The following is a 16032-nucleotide window of genomic DNA, read 5'->3' on the forward strand; positions in this document are numbered from 1 at the left end:
CTGGGCTGAGGCTGTGCAGTCTGCCTGTTTCACACAGAATGCAACTCTGATTAACAAACATGGGAAAACTCCATTTGAAATGGTTAAAGGCAGAAAACCAAATCTCAAATACTTCCATATTTTTGGATGTAAATGTTTTGTTCTGAAAAATCATCCTGAACAGCTAACCAAATTTGATTTAAAAGCTGATGAAGGAATTTTTGTTGGTTATCCTTTATCAACAAAAGCCTTCAGAGTTTACAATCTGAGAACAAGGGTAATCATGGAATCCATTCATGTGTCCTTTGATGATAAGAAAATTACTGGAATGGAAGATTTTGAAGATCATGAGCAACTGAGATTTGAAGATGAAGATGCATTCTCTGATTCCATAAACTCTGACTCTGAGACAATATCAGAGCATGTCACTTCTACTCACCAACCTCAAGCACATGTTGAGGGGGAGCACCTTCAAGATGAAAATCTGGATGAAAATGTTGCAGACTCGGCAGAAAACACAAATTCTGATTCTGACTCCTCAAACTCTGATCACTCTGCATCAGAAAATCAGGAGAACACATCTTCAGGGGGAGCATCAGAAACTCAGAATGCTCATGGAGATAGCATGAATAATGGGGGAGAGGCATCAGAGAACCACAATGATACTGGCATGGATTATGGGGGAGGGTCTAGTTCCAGGAATCAACTGCCACATGAAAGAAAATGGACAAAGTCTCATACACCAGATCTGATTATTGGAGATCCAGATGCTGGAGTACAAACCAGAACTGCAACAGCAAATGAGTGTTTATTCCATTCATTTTTATCTCAAACAGAACCAAAGAAAGTGGAAGAAGCTTTAAAGGATGCAGACTGGGTAACAGCAATGCAGGAGGAGTTAAATGAATTTGAGAGAAATAAAGTCTGGACACTTGTACCAAGACCAAAGAACAGATCAATTGTTGGTACTAAGTGGGTTTTTAGGAACAAAACAGATAGTGATGGTGTAATTACAAGAAATAAAGCCAGACTGGTAGCTAAGGGATATTCTCAACAAGAAGGAATTGACTATGATGAGACCTTTGCCCCAGTTGCCAGATTGGAAGCAATCAGAATTTTCTTGGCTTATGCAGCACACAAGAAATTCAAAGTGTTTCAGATGGATGTAAAGAGTGCTTTTCTCAATGGGGAGCTGGAGGAAGAGGTATATGTTGAACAACCTCCAGGATTTGTGGACACAAAATTTCCAGATCATGTCTACAGATTGGATAAAGCACTGTATGGACTAAAGCAAGCACCAAGAGCATGGTATGAAACTCTGGCTCAATTTCTTTTGGACAGTGGTTTCAACAGAGGTACAATTGATAAAACTCTATTTTATCTCAACCATGGTAATGATCTGCTATTAGTTCAAGTCTATGTAGATGATATCATTTTTGGGTCTACTAATTTTAAACTCTGTGAGAGATTCTCAAAGCTTATGCAGTCCAGATATCAGATGAGCATGATGGGAGAAATGAGCTATTTTTTGGGACTTCAAGTCAAACAGACTGATGAGGGTATTTTCATTAATCAGTCTAAATATACCAGGAACCTGCTAAAGAAATTTGGCATGCAGGATAGCTCAGCTGCTACCACTCCAATGGCAACTGCCACTAAGTTAGATAAAGATACTGGTTCACCAGTAGAAATTACTAGCTATAGAGGTATGATAGGCTCACTTCTATATCTGACTGCTAGTAGACCTGATATCATGTTTGCAACCTGTCTCTGTGCAAGATTTCAAGCAGATCCAAGAGAACCACACCTTGTAGCAGTCAAAAAGATTTTCAAATATCTCAAAGGAACAGTTGAGATGGGACTCTGGTATCCCAGAGAATCAGACTTTACACTGATTGGTTACTCTGATGCAGATTTTGCAGGATGCAAAATAGACAGAAAAAGTACAAGTGGGAGCTGTCAATTTCTATGAGGAAGATTAGTTTCTTGGTTCAGTAAGAAACAAAAATCTATCTCCACATCCACTGCAGAAGCAGAGTATATTGCTGCAGGAAGCTGCTGTGCTCAGATTTTATGGATGAAGAATCAACTACTGGACTATGGGTTAACTCTGACTCAAATTCCTATTTATTGTGATAACCAAAGTGCTATTGCTATGACAGGAAATCCAGTACAGCATTCCATGACCAAGCATATCAGCATAAGATATCATTTTATCAGAGAACATGTGATGGAAGGAACAGTAGAGCTTCATTTTGTTCCAACAGATCAGCAGTTGGCAGATATCTTCACCAAACCTCTGGCTGAAGCAACATTTACAAGGCTTGTAAACGAATTAGGGATGATCTCTGGTCCTCTCTAAACTCTGACACATTGCATGATACTATATCTGTTAGTATTTGTTATTATGAACATGATCTACAACTGCATCTGTTATTCTCTGATCTAGACTCTGATGATTATACTCTGATTTGATAAACTCTGATATTTAAACTCTGACCCGACAACCTCTGATGACTTGAATTTTTCATGATGAAAGATACTCCTGTGAAGAATATGTTGCACTTAACTGAATTTAGTCATTAGCCTCTCTAAAGTCTGAATTTTGTGATATTACAGCTGTGGAAATCTTTAGCACACAACACATGAGTTAATTTTGTCACCTAGACTGTCTTACTTCTTAAATATTAGATATGTACTCAGAAAAGAATCTGCTTTCCTCCTCTTATGAGCTAAGAGTAAATAAACTTCAGTTATGGATCCTCAAGATATTTCTTCTCCGAAAAAAAAAAAAAAGAAAAGAAAAAAATAATCTCAGGTACTCCTTTGAGATCTTAGAAAATTTGTGAAAGGAAAGATCCAAGTGCACTGCTGGTATTAAGCAAATGCATCGAAAATTAAGTTAATTTTTGGGGACTTTTCACATTCTCTGATTACTGGAGAAATACTCTGAGCAAACAAAAGTCTGATAAAGGTTATGACTCACTTACCATGAGAAGTTCCCTTTTCAAAAGACAAATGTTGTTCAAAAGAGAAGAAATTGTATACTCTGATCCATTATTGTAAGAAACTCGGCTTATGAGATGATTAAAACAGTTTCTAAATATCTGATTCTTTCTAATATTATTTGAGAAATTTGACAATCTCTGTGACATTAGAATATTCATGTTAACACACACCTCACTCCACTTCTGTGATTAACAATTTTTCTTGGCTTCGAGTAATTTTTGACTAGAGTTCAATAAATATTTGCAAACTCTGAGGAGCAAGTGTCATTTAGACCTTGAATATTTATCTCTCATCATTACAAGATTCTATGATCACTCTTTGATTTGTCATATTATAAGTCATTTATTTAAACTCTGGTCAATGGTCAGCTTCTGATCGAAGTCCGAGTTAAAATAAATATTTTGGTCAAGATAATATTAGATTTTATTATCAAACGGTAGAAAAACCATTTGTATTCCTGAGTGGAGAAAAACACGGTAATTATTTGTGTTTTATTGGTAAATGGCACACATTTGTACAGATTCACACGCCACTCATTATTACTTCTCCACTACCATTTTTTTTACCGTTCAGAGCTTGCCACGTGCCCCACTACGGCTTTACACTCTCACCCACATGCGTACATACATATATATACTCAGAGATTGATTATTTTCTTTTTATTTCCCACGATTTATCTCTCTCTCTCTCTCTCTCTGATAATCTTTCAAAATCTCTTGTGCGCATTTCATCAAACATCTCATCTACACTTCATGATTTCTTGATTTTTTTTCAGAAAATGTCGACCAAAGCCTTTGAATATGCTGGTGCAAAGTTCGTCACCAACAACTATGCTGCAATCCTGTCAAATGCTGAAGCTCCAAACGAGTTTCATCTCATTCAAGACTATCTTGCTCACAGTGAGTTCATGTATGCACTCACACAACCAGAAGTTATTTCTCCGGCACAAGTTTTAACTCTCTGGCGTTCAGCAAGATACAATGATGGTGGTGAACACGGATCACCATCTTTGACATGTGCCTATGAGGGTCAGGAGTATCTTGTAACTCCTGAAACAGTTCGAAAGGCTCTTCACCTACCAGAGCATTCCAAGTATCATAGCTCTGTCTCAACACAAACCCTGAAGGATATGATGCAATTCTTTGGATACTCTGGTAACACTGATAAGATGGGGGAACTCAAGCGCCCTTGTCTCTGCAAAGAACGGAGTTTCTACTATGACTGCATAACAAGAGCTTTTGGGAATAAATGCAGCAATTTTGATGTTGTTCCTCTCTTTAGTCAGCAGATTGGGTATGCTCTTATCCATAATATCAATTTTGATATAGCACCATCTATTTTGAGATTTATTGGTGATAGGAAATTAGAAGATGAAAATACTGTCTACTTTGCTAGATTCTGTCAGCTTATTTTCTCATACTGTTTTCCTTTGGTCCCTATTCCTGAAACTGACACTGAACTACCCTTCAAAATCACAAAACGAGCTTTCACTGATTTAATAAAGAAGGATAGTAAGAAACCCCAACTGCCTGTTTTTGCTATACCTGTAACTGTACAGGATAAACTGAAGCTGGCAATGCCAGATAAATATGGTTCCTCATTCTCTGATGAGAATTTACCATCCTCCACCCACCAGACACAAGAAATACCAACCTCTGGTCCTTCCCAAAAAGGGTCAGTTGTAAAATCTGATCTAAACACAACCTCTGGTCCTTCCCAAAAAGGGCCAGTTGTAATATCTTCACCAACAAGGGTACTGAGGTCTTCTAAATCCCCATCCAAACAGCCATCTCCTCCACCTAGGAAGAGAAGATTTCTGCAGAGATTATCAGACTCTGACTCTGACCCTGAGCCAGAACCAGTTTCTCTTATCTCAAGGCCCAGGAAGAAGATTAAGCCCACCTCCACAATCACTGATCTTACTGTGGACCCTCCTCAGGAATCCATAGTCAATCCTCTTGAGATGTCACAGTCTCTGATCCTCTGATGGTGGAACCTCTATCTGCAGTACCTCTGCCAATTCAAGAAGCTGACATTCCAATGTCAGAACATATTTCTCAGTCAGAGGATCTTTTGCCACACTCCACAGCAGCTGCTATACCTCTCTCAGAAAATACACCAGAAGAACATGTGTCTACTCCAGAAGCACATGTCACTACTCCAGACATTGCTCAGGAAATTCTGACCCCTGTTGAAGACTTGGTTACAGCTCCTGATCAGGAGATGCTATATGCTGCAAATTCTGAGGAAGCTATAGCTCCTCTGTGTTCACAAACACTCAGTATTGCAGTTGATGATGATGATGATGATGCAGATGCTACAGAGGTCACTTCTGTTCCTCCTATTGACTCAGCTATTCTTGTAGCTGAAATCTCTTCTCAGATCAGAGAAAGCATTTCAGTCAGGGAAGTTTCTCCAGTCAGAGATCCTTCACCTGTTAAACCTGCATCACCAGCTCCTGCCTGTGACATTCCTCCTTCCAAACCTACAGAGAACAGGGTTTGTACTCTAAGTTACTCCAAGAGGATGCACAGAGCTCCAACTTCCTCTGTGGAAGCCAGACTTTCCTCAATTGAATCCACTCAGAGATCAATGCAGCAAACTCTGGCTGAGTTGAGCTCCTCTGTTGCTCCACTGGTAAAATTTCTCAACCCCAATGATGTCAAAAAGGGGGAGAAAGTACTGAAAGACAAATGCAAGGTTGATCAGCAACAGAGAAAACCAGATGAAGAGGAAGAGGATGAAGATAAGAAGGAGTCTGGAAATTTAAACTCTGAAATAATCTTACACTCTCAGAGTAAATCTAAGGAAAATAGGAGTGATAAGGCTGGAAGCAGTTCCCAACAAACTCAGACTACAAAGTCACAACTTCTGATACCAGCGGACAGCAAATCAAGAGCTCTCTCTGAGCAACTAATTGAGCTTGGTAATCCTGAATCCAAGATTTTAAGACATACTGTGAAGATTCAGGGAGAAGAAACAACCCTTTTCTACAAAGCTCCTACACAACTGGATTTTGATGAAGCTGTTGCAAAGAATTTGTTTGAAGAAGAAAATCCAGGGGTGTCAATTGAAGATGTTAGAAAAGAAGAAGAAAGGTTGGCTGCTGAAAAGAAGAAGATCAGCAAATCAAAGTCTGATGAGAAGAAAGCAAACTCTGATGAAAAGAAACTGGTCACTGATTCCTCTTCAAAGAAATCAACTTCTTCAAGAAAAGGAATTGTGATCAGTGAAGTTAATTATGCTGATATCAATAGGCCCAGAGTTTATCAGAAGAAGTCTGACTCTGATTCCAGTGAAAAAGGGAAAAAGATTATAGATGGTGCTCCATCTAAAAGGAAGGCTGAATCAGAGGTTAAACAAACTCTTGCAATCATTCCTGAGTCTACTGATCAGAGTTTAGCCTCTGACATTGCTCAAGCTAAAGATGTGAAGAAAGAAAAGCTGAAGCCAGTTGAAGACAAAGCTACCTGGATCAAGTCAACCTCTGACAAGGCTCAAGTTGACACAGCTGAACCTAAGAAGAAGAGTTTATTTGGAAGCCTTGGTACAGGTCAGTACAAGGAAAGCTCTTTATTTACTCAGATTAGAGCAAAAGGAACAAGAGGGAAAGAGGCAAGAGACACTACAGGTCTAGGTCACAGAAAGGAGAAAATACAGACAAGTGCAGCAACTATCTTCAGAGATCCTTATCCTCTTACTGAAAAGGCTGGAGAAGTTGTGACACAGAAAGACCTTGACAGAATAGAATCAGCACAAATTCTGATAGACACTCATGATGGACGAGAAGACAAGGAGAAAATTGCTATATTTTTGGAATCTGGCAGAGTTTACAAAATTTCTGAAGCTGATCTACTGATAAAATCTCTGAGGGAACTTGAGCATATTCACTATATGCTTGAGATAAAGAATGAAGCATCCAGGAGATGGTCTGACAGAATGAAGAGAACTATCCAAGAGAAAAGAAGATTCTATGGGATAAGTTCTGATGCTGAATATGTGCCTAAGATAACTTTGGAAGATGGTTCAGAGATTGATATGGAGAAAAATAGCTCTGTTATGGAGACTATTGCTGGAACCAGAATTCTGGGTTACAATAATGAAGCTGAAAGACCAGGAGCAATTCAGTTGGGAGAAGCCATGAAGAGAAGCAAGGCTAATGCCTTGAGATCAGCTATATGCCAGACAGGAGATGAAGATGAAGAGTTAAAGATTGTCAAATCTCAAATGATACAAACTCTGAAACAAATTGAAGAAGATCTGATTACCAAGTTTGTTAAGGAAAGCTATGGATATAGACTGATTGGATAATTAGTTCTGCTATGTTCTGTAAGTTGTAATTAGTTCTGCCTACTCTGTAAGTGTTAATTTATTTATGCAGATTAGTTACTTCATGCATTTGTCCTTGATTATTTTTGACATCATCAGTAAATATATAGAACTTGTTCATTCTGTCTAATGCACAAGTTGGGGGAGATTGTTACATATTTGATGATGTCACAGGTATCTAACTTGTTTAGTATGCAGAAGCAAATATCAGAGTTTAGCTGGAAATCAGAGTTTAACGACTGACAGCTGGATCAGAGTTTAAGCAATGATCAGAGTTTGCAGGCGGTTGATTTTCAGGAGCATATCTGACTAAATAAGGAAGATAAATATCAAGAGAGATTGTGCAGATCAGGACAGCAGAAGGATAGCTACTGATTAGATTATTTTAGGAAGCAGATAATTATAAATCAATCAGTAGATATCATGTAACTGTGTATATAAACACAGCTTAGGGTTTACTCTAGATGAGTTATCAATTGAATATCATTCGTGTAACCTAGCAGCTCTTAGTGATAAGATATAAATCACTAAGAGATTATTTGTAAGCTACTATGATTTGTGAATAAGAGTTTATTGAGTTATTCTCTTATACTTGTGTTTGTCTTGGATTGTGTTCACTATATTATCTTATATAGTGAGTTTATTCGGCCTAACAAACCAATTATATATTGTCAACTTAGATTTTGAGAAAAAAATTTAAGAACACTTTTTGGAGTACCTATCATTTTTCAAATATACAGGTAATAAAGAATATATAAAGCTGGCCAAGTCAAATTTCAAACATCTTTCGGTAGCTGTGATATTGAATTTTATTTTGACAGTTAAAATTTAAAAATACTGGTGAATTACTGAAAGCCATTACTAGCCACTAACCACAAAATAAAGTATAAATCTAAAGTTAGAGATTCATAATTTCATACCACTTCATCCATAATGATATTAGAAGTTTTTCGATTGACGTCGGATGTCTTATTTAGTTAAAAGTCGAGAATCGAGCAATCACTATTCAAACAGTCATTGTTCACTACTCATTTCACTAGTTTTGTAGTGATAGTTGCCGGTTAAAGTCTATGGTGAAAATTATGTCTTCCGGCTTATGTTGTGCAACTATGCACTGGGCATGTGTTTGTTCTGCTGGCTGAAGTGCAGTAGTGTATTGGAGTCCAGTCCAAGTACCCCCTTCTACAGTGGCGGAGCCAGAAAAAATATTCAAGGGGGGCACTTTTAATTTTTCGATTATTCTCAAAATATGTTACTTAATTAGTTTTACAAATTCGAACAGCAACTACTACAAACTGGAACAAATAGACCTGGCTAAACATCCTACCCTTCAAATCTTATTTAAAAACCAACCTGCTACCACAACTGATTTAGACATACAAATCCTAGAGAAGCATGACCATGCTGAAACTACTGCTAGAACTGAAATAGACTGAAGCTGAGATGATTTCATGGAGAGATTTAGTAATTTATCGGGACACAAATGACAAAACATACTAGTATTACTAATATGTGGGGCCCACAAAGGGAAACCTGTGGGGGCACGTGTCCCCCCAGGCCCCAGTGTGGCGCCGCCCCTGCCCTTCTATAATATGGAAAACCTATTTAACATTTACATCCAAAAAAATTATTAAAAAATATATTTTAATAAATAATTAAGGGCTTAATTTTTTTAATGAAAGGTTGTCGAACAGCCCCTGTGTATCTAGTAGCTCAGTATCATACACAAGGATCTACCTCGTTAGTGTTTCTGGGCCATCTTTATCTTTCGACAAGTTTGTTTGAAGAGTGAAGTATATACCTTTAAGTACATGGAATTCTAAACAAATTTAAGATGCAAAGAAGTTGAGATATTAGAATGGAGAGAACACAAAACTACCACAGGGGACCTCAATAAGAAATGATATAGGACTTTTTCTGGCATAGTTCCACTTGTGCTATATATTTTACTTTCGAAAACTATAACAAATAACTATAAATTAGTGGGTGAAAATCATTTCCAGTTTTGACACTGCTAAAAGAATACTTTTTGCTCAACGGAGTTGAAGTCTTTAAAAAGACCCAAGCTTTGTGCCATGAATTGAAGTTGATTTTAAGAGACATATAATTTTGTTAGTTGCAAAGAATGAGGATATAAGATGATAATATTTCAAGTGCAGAAAACAGATTAATGCAAAATGTTTGTAGAGCTTTATGGTGGATTTGAGTAACATAAAAACGAGCTTTGTGGTGAATTTGATGTAAACATTGTAATATTATTAATTTTTCAGCTAAATAGATCATCCTAGGATGTACACAGCTTCCCTAATTAACAAGACTTATGGGCCATGGCAGTTGTTCACTAGTGTTATACATAATACTTGAAAGAGACGACGTTTGGCATTTGTAACTTGGTGTATCTAATCACAAGGGAGATCTTTGTCATCACTTACAAATTAAGCATGTTCATCATATCAATCTCATTTGTATAGAAAAAAATCATGAATTTGAGAGCCGCATAATGAGCAGAGAAGAACTTGCTCCACCAGGTTATAAAAAACAGCAAAAGATCTTAATAGCTGACAGGATAATTCTGAGACATACATAGTCTATATTGAGTTAGTTGATTAACAAAGTAAGCACCCCATTATGATCAACTACTACTGATTACATATAGCTAGCTCCAAAGAGTCTTAGTTTAAAATAAGATGATTACCACCAAGGTGAGGGTGAGGGTGAGGGTGAGGGCGAAGGCAAACACGGACCTCATGTTCCTCAGGTCCTTCACGACACCAATATATATATCTCAAGCGATGTTCCTGGTCCATCATAATATGCTTCTATATATAGTTGCATCTTCTGGAATTCTGGTCGGTAGAGGGATTTGTCTTATGAATTCTCCAGGAGGGCAGTGCTCTGGAAATGGATCTGCAAGCTTGAAGATCTGCATGGTTAAATGGCTGGGTTGATAGGTTAAGCCTAAGCAACTTCTTGGAGTTGGAGTTTGTAGCGCTATATATTCTTTAAAGGAGCTAGGCAGCCTGTCTAGTTTAAACTCAGTGTTTGGCCGTCTTCTCCATGACCCAAAATCGCTTGCTTCAGTTAATGGGATGGAAAACTTTTAATTATAATTATAAACAATCCTTTGTATTATTTATATTATTTTTCAAAAACAAACATAACCGAATTTAGATACGACTTTCCCGTATAGGCCAGCTTTCAGAAAATGATTTTTTTTTAGGCAAAGAAAATGATTTTTGATATCAAAAGAGTACTGTCAAATATTCAATAGTAGTATATTAGTATCATGCAAATTATAATTCCAAGTTATATTTAGATAATTGACAGTTTCGGCGATCCCGCTCGCATGCATTCCCGGTGTTTGTCTTTTATCATCCACCATCACCATCCTCCTCTCACAATCTTCTAATTACAATCCTCTCCATCATCTCTCTTTCCAAAACAGGATCCGATTCCAAGCATGTCCTCCGCAACACGGCACCTCCGCGACCTCCAATCCCAACCCGGCAACAGAACCTGCGTCGATTGCTCCCAGAAGAACCCCCAATGGGCCTCCGTCTCCTACGGCGTCTTCATGTGTCTCGAATGTTCCGGGAAGCACCGCGGCCTCGGGGTCCACATCTCTTTCGTCAGGTCCGTCACGATGGATTCGTGGTCGGAGATTCAATTGAAGAAGATGGAGATCGGGGGGAACGATCGCTTCAATGATTTCATGAAGGAGTATGGGGTTTCGAAGGAGACGAGCATTGTGGAGAAGTATAATACGAATGCGGCGAGGGTGTATAGGGAGAGAGTGCAGGCCTTGGCGGAGGGGAGGCCGTGGAGGGACCCACCGGTGGTGAGGGAGACGGTGGGGAGAGGGAAGAGTAGGCCGCCGGTGAGCGGGGTAGGGGGGAGTTGGGATAATTGGGAGAGTTTTGATGAGGGGAAATTGGGGGCGGATATGAGGAGGAATAATACGGTGGGGGATTTTAGGAGTGGGGGAGGGGGGAGGGGGTTTCCGTCGAGGTCCAAGTCGACGCAGGATATTTATACCAAGGCGCAATTGGAGGCGTCTGCGGCGGGGAAGGAGGATTTTTTTGCCAGGAAGATGGCGGAGAATCAGTCGAGGCCGGATGGATTGCCTCCCTCGCAGGGAGGGAAGTATGTTGGGTTTGGATCCAGTCCGGGGCCAATGCCCAGGAGTAGTTCGCAAGGGGATGTTCTTTACGCTGTTAGTCAGGTAAAACGTAAAACTTGAGTTTTTTTTTCATGTAATGGTGTGGTTGTGGAGGTTTAATTGATTGTTTGATTGTTTGTCATATAGGGGATTGGTAGGTTATCTATGGCGGCTGCATCGGCTGCACAATCTGCTGCTACGGTGGTGCAAGCTGGTACCAAGGATCTCACTAGTAAGGTATGAAATGATGCTGTATTTCATGTTTTTTTTTTTTGTGAATGAAGAATGTAAGTGTTTAATACTGTTGTCACACAGTTTCCACTCAGTAACTTAGGTAAAAAAAATTAATACTATCTGTTGTGGAGAATTAATCCTGGTCTCCACCTGGGAATTCCAGCTCCAAGAAAGATGTTAGATGCTACTGGGAATTGAATATATATAGCATTGTACAATTAACTTTCTGGTTATAGATTATACAATATTTAATTTCCTTTCACTATGAAGTTTTACTTTTTAATGTTTAAAACAAGTCCATGGAATATTTATTTTACTTAAAGAATTTGAACTTGTAGAAGATAAATCCCATTTGATTGGATATATTCTGCAAATTCTAGGAGTGAGATTGATGAATAGTGTGCACTCATGATAGGTGAATACATCCTGCAATTACAAGTATTTTAATATTGTTAAATATGAATACTAAAATAATATCCAACATGTCTACAGAACAGCTGTTTAGGTTTTTATATAGTACTGATACTAACAACACCAGTAAATGGACTAATCTACGCTTACTAATACTCCTTATTATACTCTTCCTAACATTGCATAACCTGGAAGCGATTTAAGCCAGAAAATAATTTGGGTTCTTATATCATGCAAGTAACAGATTATAACGACAAGAAATGTTGTTTTCTTTTAAACGTCAATCTAGCAACTCATTGTTGGTTTAGTCAATGGCTCATTACCCACTAACTAAGATATTCTACTATTCAAACTGATTATAATGTGAATTTTACCAATGATATAGTTTTTAGGTTCTTACTTCTCACATATATTGCGCTCCTGCACTTGTAAGTGTCAGCAGCAGTAAGCCAAGGGCCAATCATTAGATGTCTAGATTGTACTGCCACAACTATTATCCACAGCAACAATTTGATGCGGAGCAAGAAAGAAAATTGAATTGGTATTCATATTTAAATGGGTATATTGATAAAAGCTTTTATCTATTACTTTTTACTATCTTTATAATTTTTCTAGAATAAATACTTTTCTTTTCCTTTTTATTTAGCTTTTTTACTTATTTACCAAGCCAGGATTATGTGAAACACAAAGTCAGCTAATCATCATTAGTAATCAGTTTGATTTCATACTTTTTAATCACGCGTCTCTTTTGAGAACCTGACAAAGGAATGAAGGATACAATCCCAAGCAACCTTCTTTTTAAAGTTTTAAGTTTTATATTCACACCAATATTTTTCTGTATCACTATATGTTTCTCAAATCATTACCCCTCTCAAAATATACGATGAACAAAGTAGACTTGGGTGCTCTTGGTGATTCCAAATTGGAGAGACAATTGGAAATTAAAGGTATATAAAAAAATCATAGTTATCAAGGTGACCGATATTTAAATTTTAATGATTCATCTAGTAAATACTTTGACATTGCTTGTTATTGTTGCTATGTATCTTTCAGTATTGACATTCATAAACTTGTACAACTACTTTTGAACCATTATTGATAACAGTCTTAAAAAATATAAAAACCAAAGTTAATAAAAATATGTCTGCCTAGACTGCATTACATTTACAACTATTTATCTTAATTTAGTTCAATGGTTTTCTGATTGAAGACATGTCTTTTCTGTATATGTGTCTGAAAGGAAGTTTTTGGTGCAATTTTAATTTTTTGAAGTTGTAGTGAATCTGATGATCTTTTTTTTTTTTTTTAGTTTTTAGGTAATAAATGAAGAAAATACTTGTACATGTTAAATCATTTGTATGTTTAACTTGTTCTCTCACAGGTGATGGATGGAGGATATGATTACAGGGTAAATGAAACTGTCAACGTTGTTAGTGCTAAAACAAGTGAGATTGGACATAGGACTTGGGGGATCATGAAGGGGGTCATGGCATTGGCTTCACTGAAGGTTGAAGAATACACGAGAGAAGGTAATACTGCTACTACTGATGGCTGGAATAATGATAGCTGGCAGAATAATGCAAGTCAGGGTAATGGCTACTATCAAGATTCCGGGTCAGAAACCAGAGGATGGAATTCTAGTGGCAGAGGGCAAAACTCAACTACTGGACATCAAAAATCTCCGGGCTCAGGCTCATGGGATGACTGGGATAGCAAGGACAAAAAATCACCGCAGAATGCAGACAGCTGGGCAGGCTGGGATGATACAAAGGAGGATGATGATGAAGATGATAGTTACTACCGAAGTCCTCCTAGTACCAGCACGACTGGTGGACGCAATGGAAATGGAAAATCGGATTCGAACTGGACAGGGGGAGGCTTTCGCTAAAGCTAGCATTATATTCTCGATTGTAATTTTTCCGACTTCGTTTTAATCGTTCATTTATACTTATTGAATAGGGTCCATGTGTTTAAAAATGTTTAAAGGTCAATCAAGTGGATAAATGTCCATGAAAAGAGATATCAATGGCCGTTTTTGGTTGAATGGAACTATGTTTTGTGTTCAATTCAGAGCAATTTTGAATTTGTAATTTGTAGTAGTATTATAGTATTTCTTTTGAATATTTTAAATTAATTACACATAACCACATCTGTTACTCTTTGAAGTTGTGTGGAAGAGAATATTTGATGAGGAAACTTCTAAAAATTGCTTCCTGTGGTTTTTTTTTTCTGTGCAGCGGAAAATTGTGGGACTCAGAATTTGTGTGTCCCTTGTAGGAGAAAATTGTGATTCACTTTAACGAAAAGTTTCATGTGCGCGGGGCAGGGGAGAATTATAATTCTCTTTAGACTTAATTACCAAAAAAACCATACAACTATCATATTTTTTTCATTTTAACCATAATAGTATATTTATTGCAGGATAATGCAAGTAACTTTAAAAAATTATATTCTAAAAACCCACTATCAATAATCCATAATCATGGTTAAGTTAACTTTGAGATGTATGCCACATATATTATCAAGTTATTAATTATTAAATTAATTAATATATGAATTTTATTAATTTTTACTAGATACCTGTGTATCGATAATTTTTCATGTAATTTAAAAATTTATAAATTTATTCAAACTCTTGATCGCTTTATGAATCAGTGTTACTAATTTTGTCGATATTACTGCAACATGGATATGATAAATGTATTTTGTTCGGGTACAACCTACACAAGCACATATAATATATATGGTATTTTGAGATTGCTACATGATTTTTAATAAATATTATATATTTTTCGATTATGATTTTCGATTATAAATATAATCCTTCAACAATAGTAATATATATATATATATATATGTGTGTGTGTGTGTGTGTGTGTGTAATTTTAAAATAAGAGTAAATTCTTACTAATCAAAAAAAATATAAACTAAAATGAATTAATTATTTAGCCGACAATAATTTAAAATTATATTATGAGTAACTCTAATAATTCAAATAAAAACAACTTGTTTGGTCAGTGTATAATGAATTATGTAAATATTTAAACCAAAATTATAAAAAAAATGATATTTTAGTAATGTTGCATAGGACATCCATTTAACCATGGTTGAAATTGGGTTCTCTCAGATATGTTTTCTATTAGTTAGTTGCATTTTTCTACAACAAAATTAGTATTATGGTTAAAATGAAAAAATCATAAAAGTTTAATAGTTTTTCAGTAATTAAGTCTTCTCTTTACTGAAAAGTTTTAACTATTATTCATCCAGTTCCTTAGAAAAAAAGCTATTATTCATTCAATTTCATCATTTTCTTTAATTATACTCCTTCGCTTTGACTTTGGACACGTACTTTTAATTTATTTGACCGAGTAGTTAAAATATTATTTTTTAAATCGGTTTTTCTATGGTGTGCCCAAGGGCACACACTAAGCACTAATTTTTATGAGTTTGGTGCATTCTTATTGGTCATGTAATCATAAATATGGATGGCCCCCCTTGCATTTACACCAACTCCACCAATCAAAATCCACTAAACTCATCAAATTTAGTGCTTAATGTGTGCCCTTGGGCACACACTAGAAAGACCCTTTTTAAATTTCCTTTTTTTTGAATAAAAATATATAATCAAAATCCGATGGTATTCAATTGAGATTGTTTAAAATCCATTAAAATCTGATGGTATTCAAATGCTGATGGATTTCATAAAATGATGGATATTGTGTCATTCTTAAGTGTATTTTAAGTTTTTTGAATTCCACTATAATCCATGGGATTTTGAAACATTGTACTTAAATCCTATCAACTATGCGACATTTTATCAAGAATCCGCACAATATCAAAATCACATACAATCCATTAAAATCCAGAGTAAAAACAATCCATTAAAATCCCAATCGAATACACTTTTTTTA

The 16032-nt window shown here is 36.5% G+C and overlaps 2 protein-coding genes across 2 annotated transcripts; both read left to right on the forward strand.

Annotated features, from left to right (window-relative positions):
- Positions 1 to 4974: 4974 nt before the first annotated feature.
- LOC135151364 (uncharacterized) lies at positions 4975 to 8753 on the forward strand. The gene is made up of 2 exons (XM_064089776.1): positions 4975 to 7259; positions 8600 to 8753. Exons 1-2 carry the CDS (start codon positions 4975 to 4977, stop codon positions 8751 to 8753), a joined length of 2439 nt encoding a protein of 812 aa, XP_063945846.1.
- Positions 8754 to 10644: 1891 nt separating this feature from the next.
- Positions 10645 to 14187, forward strand: LOC108213831 (probable ADP-ribosylation factor GTPase-activating protein AGD6). The gene is made up of 3 exons (XM_017385618.2): positions 10645 to 11539; positions 11624 to 11713; positions 13503 to 14187. The coding sequence occupies exons 1-3, from the start codon at positions 10778 to 10780 to the stop codon at positions 14007 to 14009; spliced, it is 1359 nt and encodes a 452-aa protein (XP_017241107.1). The 5' UTR covers positions 10645 to 10777; the 3' UTR covers positions 14010 to 14187.
- Positions 14188 to 16032: the final 1845 nt, after the last annotated feature.

This window comes from Daucus carota, chromosome 3 (genome assembly GCF_001625215.2).
Source record: "Daucus carota subsp. sativus chromosome 3, DH1 v3.0, whole genome shotgun sequence".
Lineage (NCBI taxonomy): Eukaryota > Viridiplantae > Streptophyta > Magnoliopsida > Apiales > Apiaceae > Daucus > Daucus carota.

Excerpts from the sequence above, each read along its gene's own strand:
- LOC135151364 (XM_064089776.1), top strand. The coding sequence starts at position 4,975 with ATGGTGGAACCTCTATCTGCAGTACCTCTGCCAATTCAAGAAGCTGAC. Across the intron at positions 7,260-8,599 it reads GAAGAAGATCTGATTACCAA|CAACTACTACAAACTGGAAC; the intron begins GTTTGTTAAGGA and ends AAATTCGAACAG.
- LOC108213831 (XM_017385618.2), top strand. The coding sequence starts at position 10,778 with ATGTCCTCCGCAACACGGCACCTCCGCGACCTCCAATCCCAACCCGGC. Across the intron at positions 11,540-11,623 it reads TTCTTTACGCTGTTAGTCAG|GGGATTGGTAGGTTATCTAT; the intron begins GTAAAACGTAAA and ends TTTGTCATATAG. Across the intron at positions 11,714-13,502 it reads CCAAGGATCTCACTAGTAAG|GTGATGGATGGAGGATATGA; the intron begins GTATGAAATGAT and ends GTTCTCTCACAG.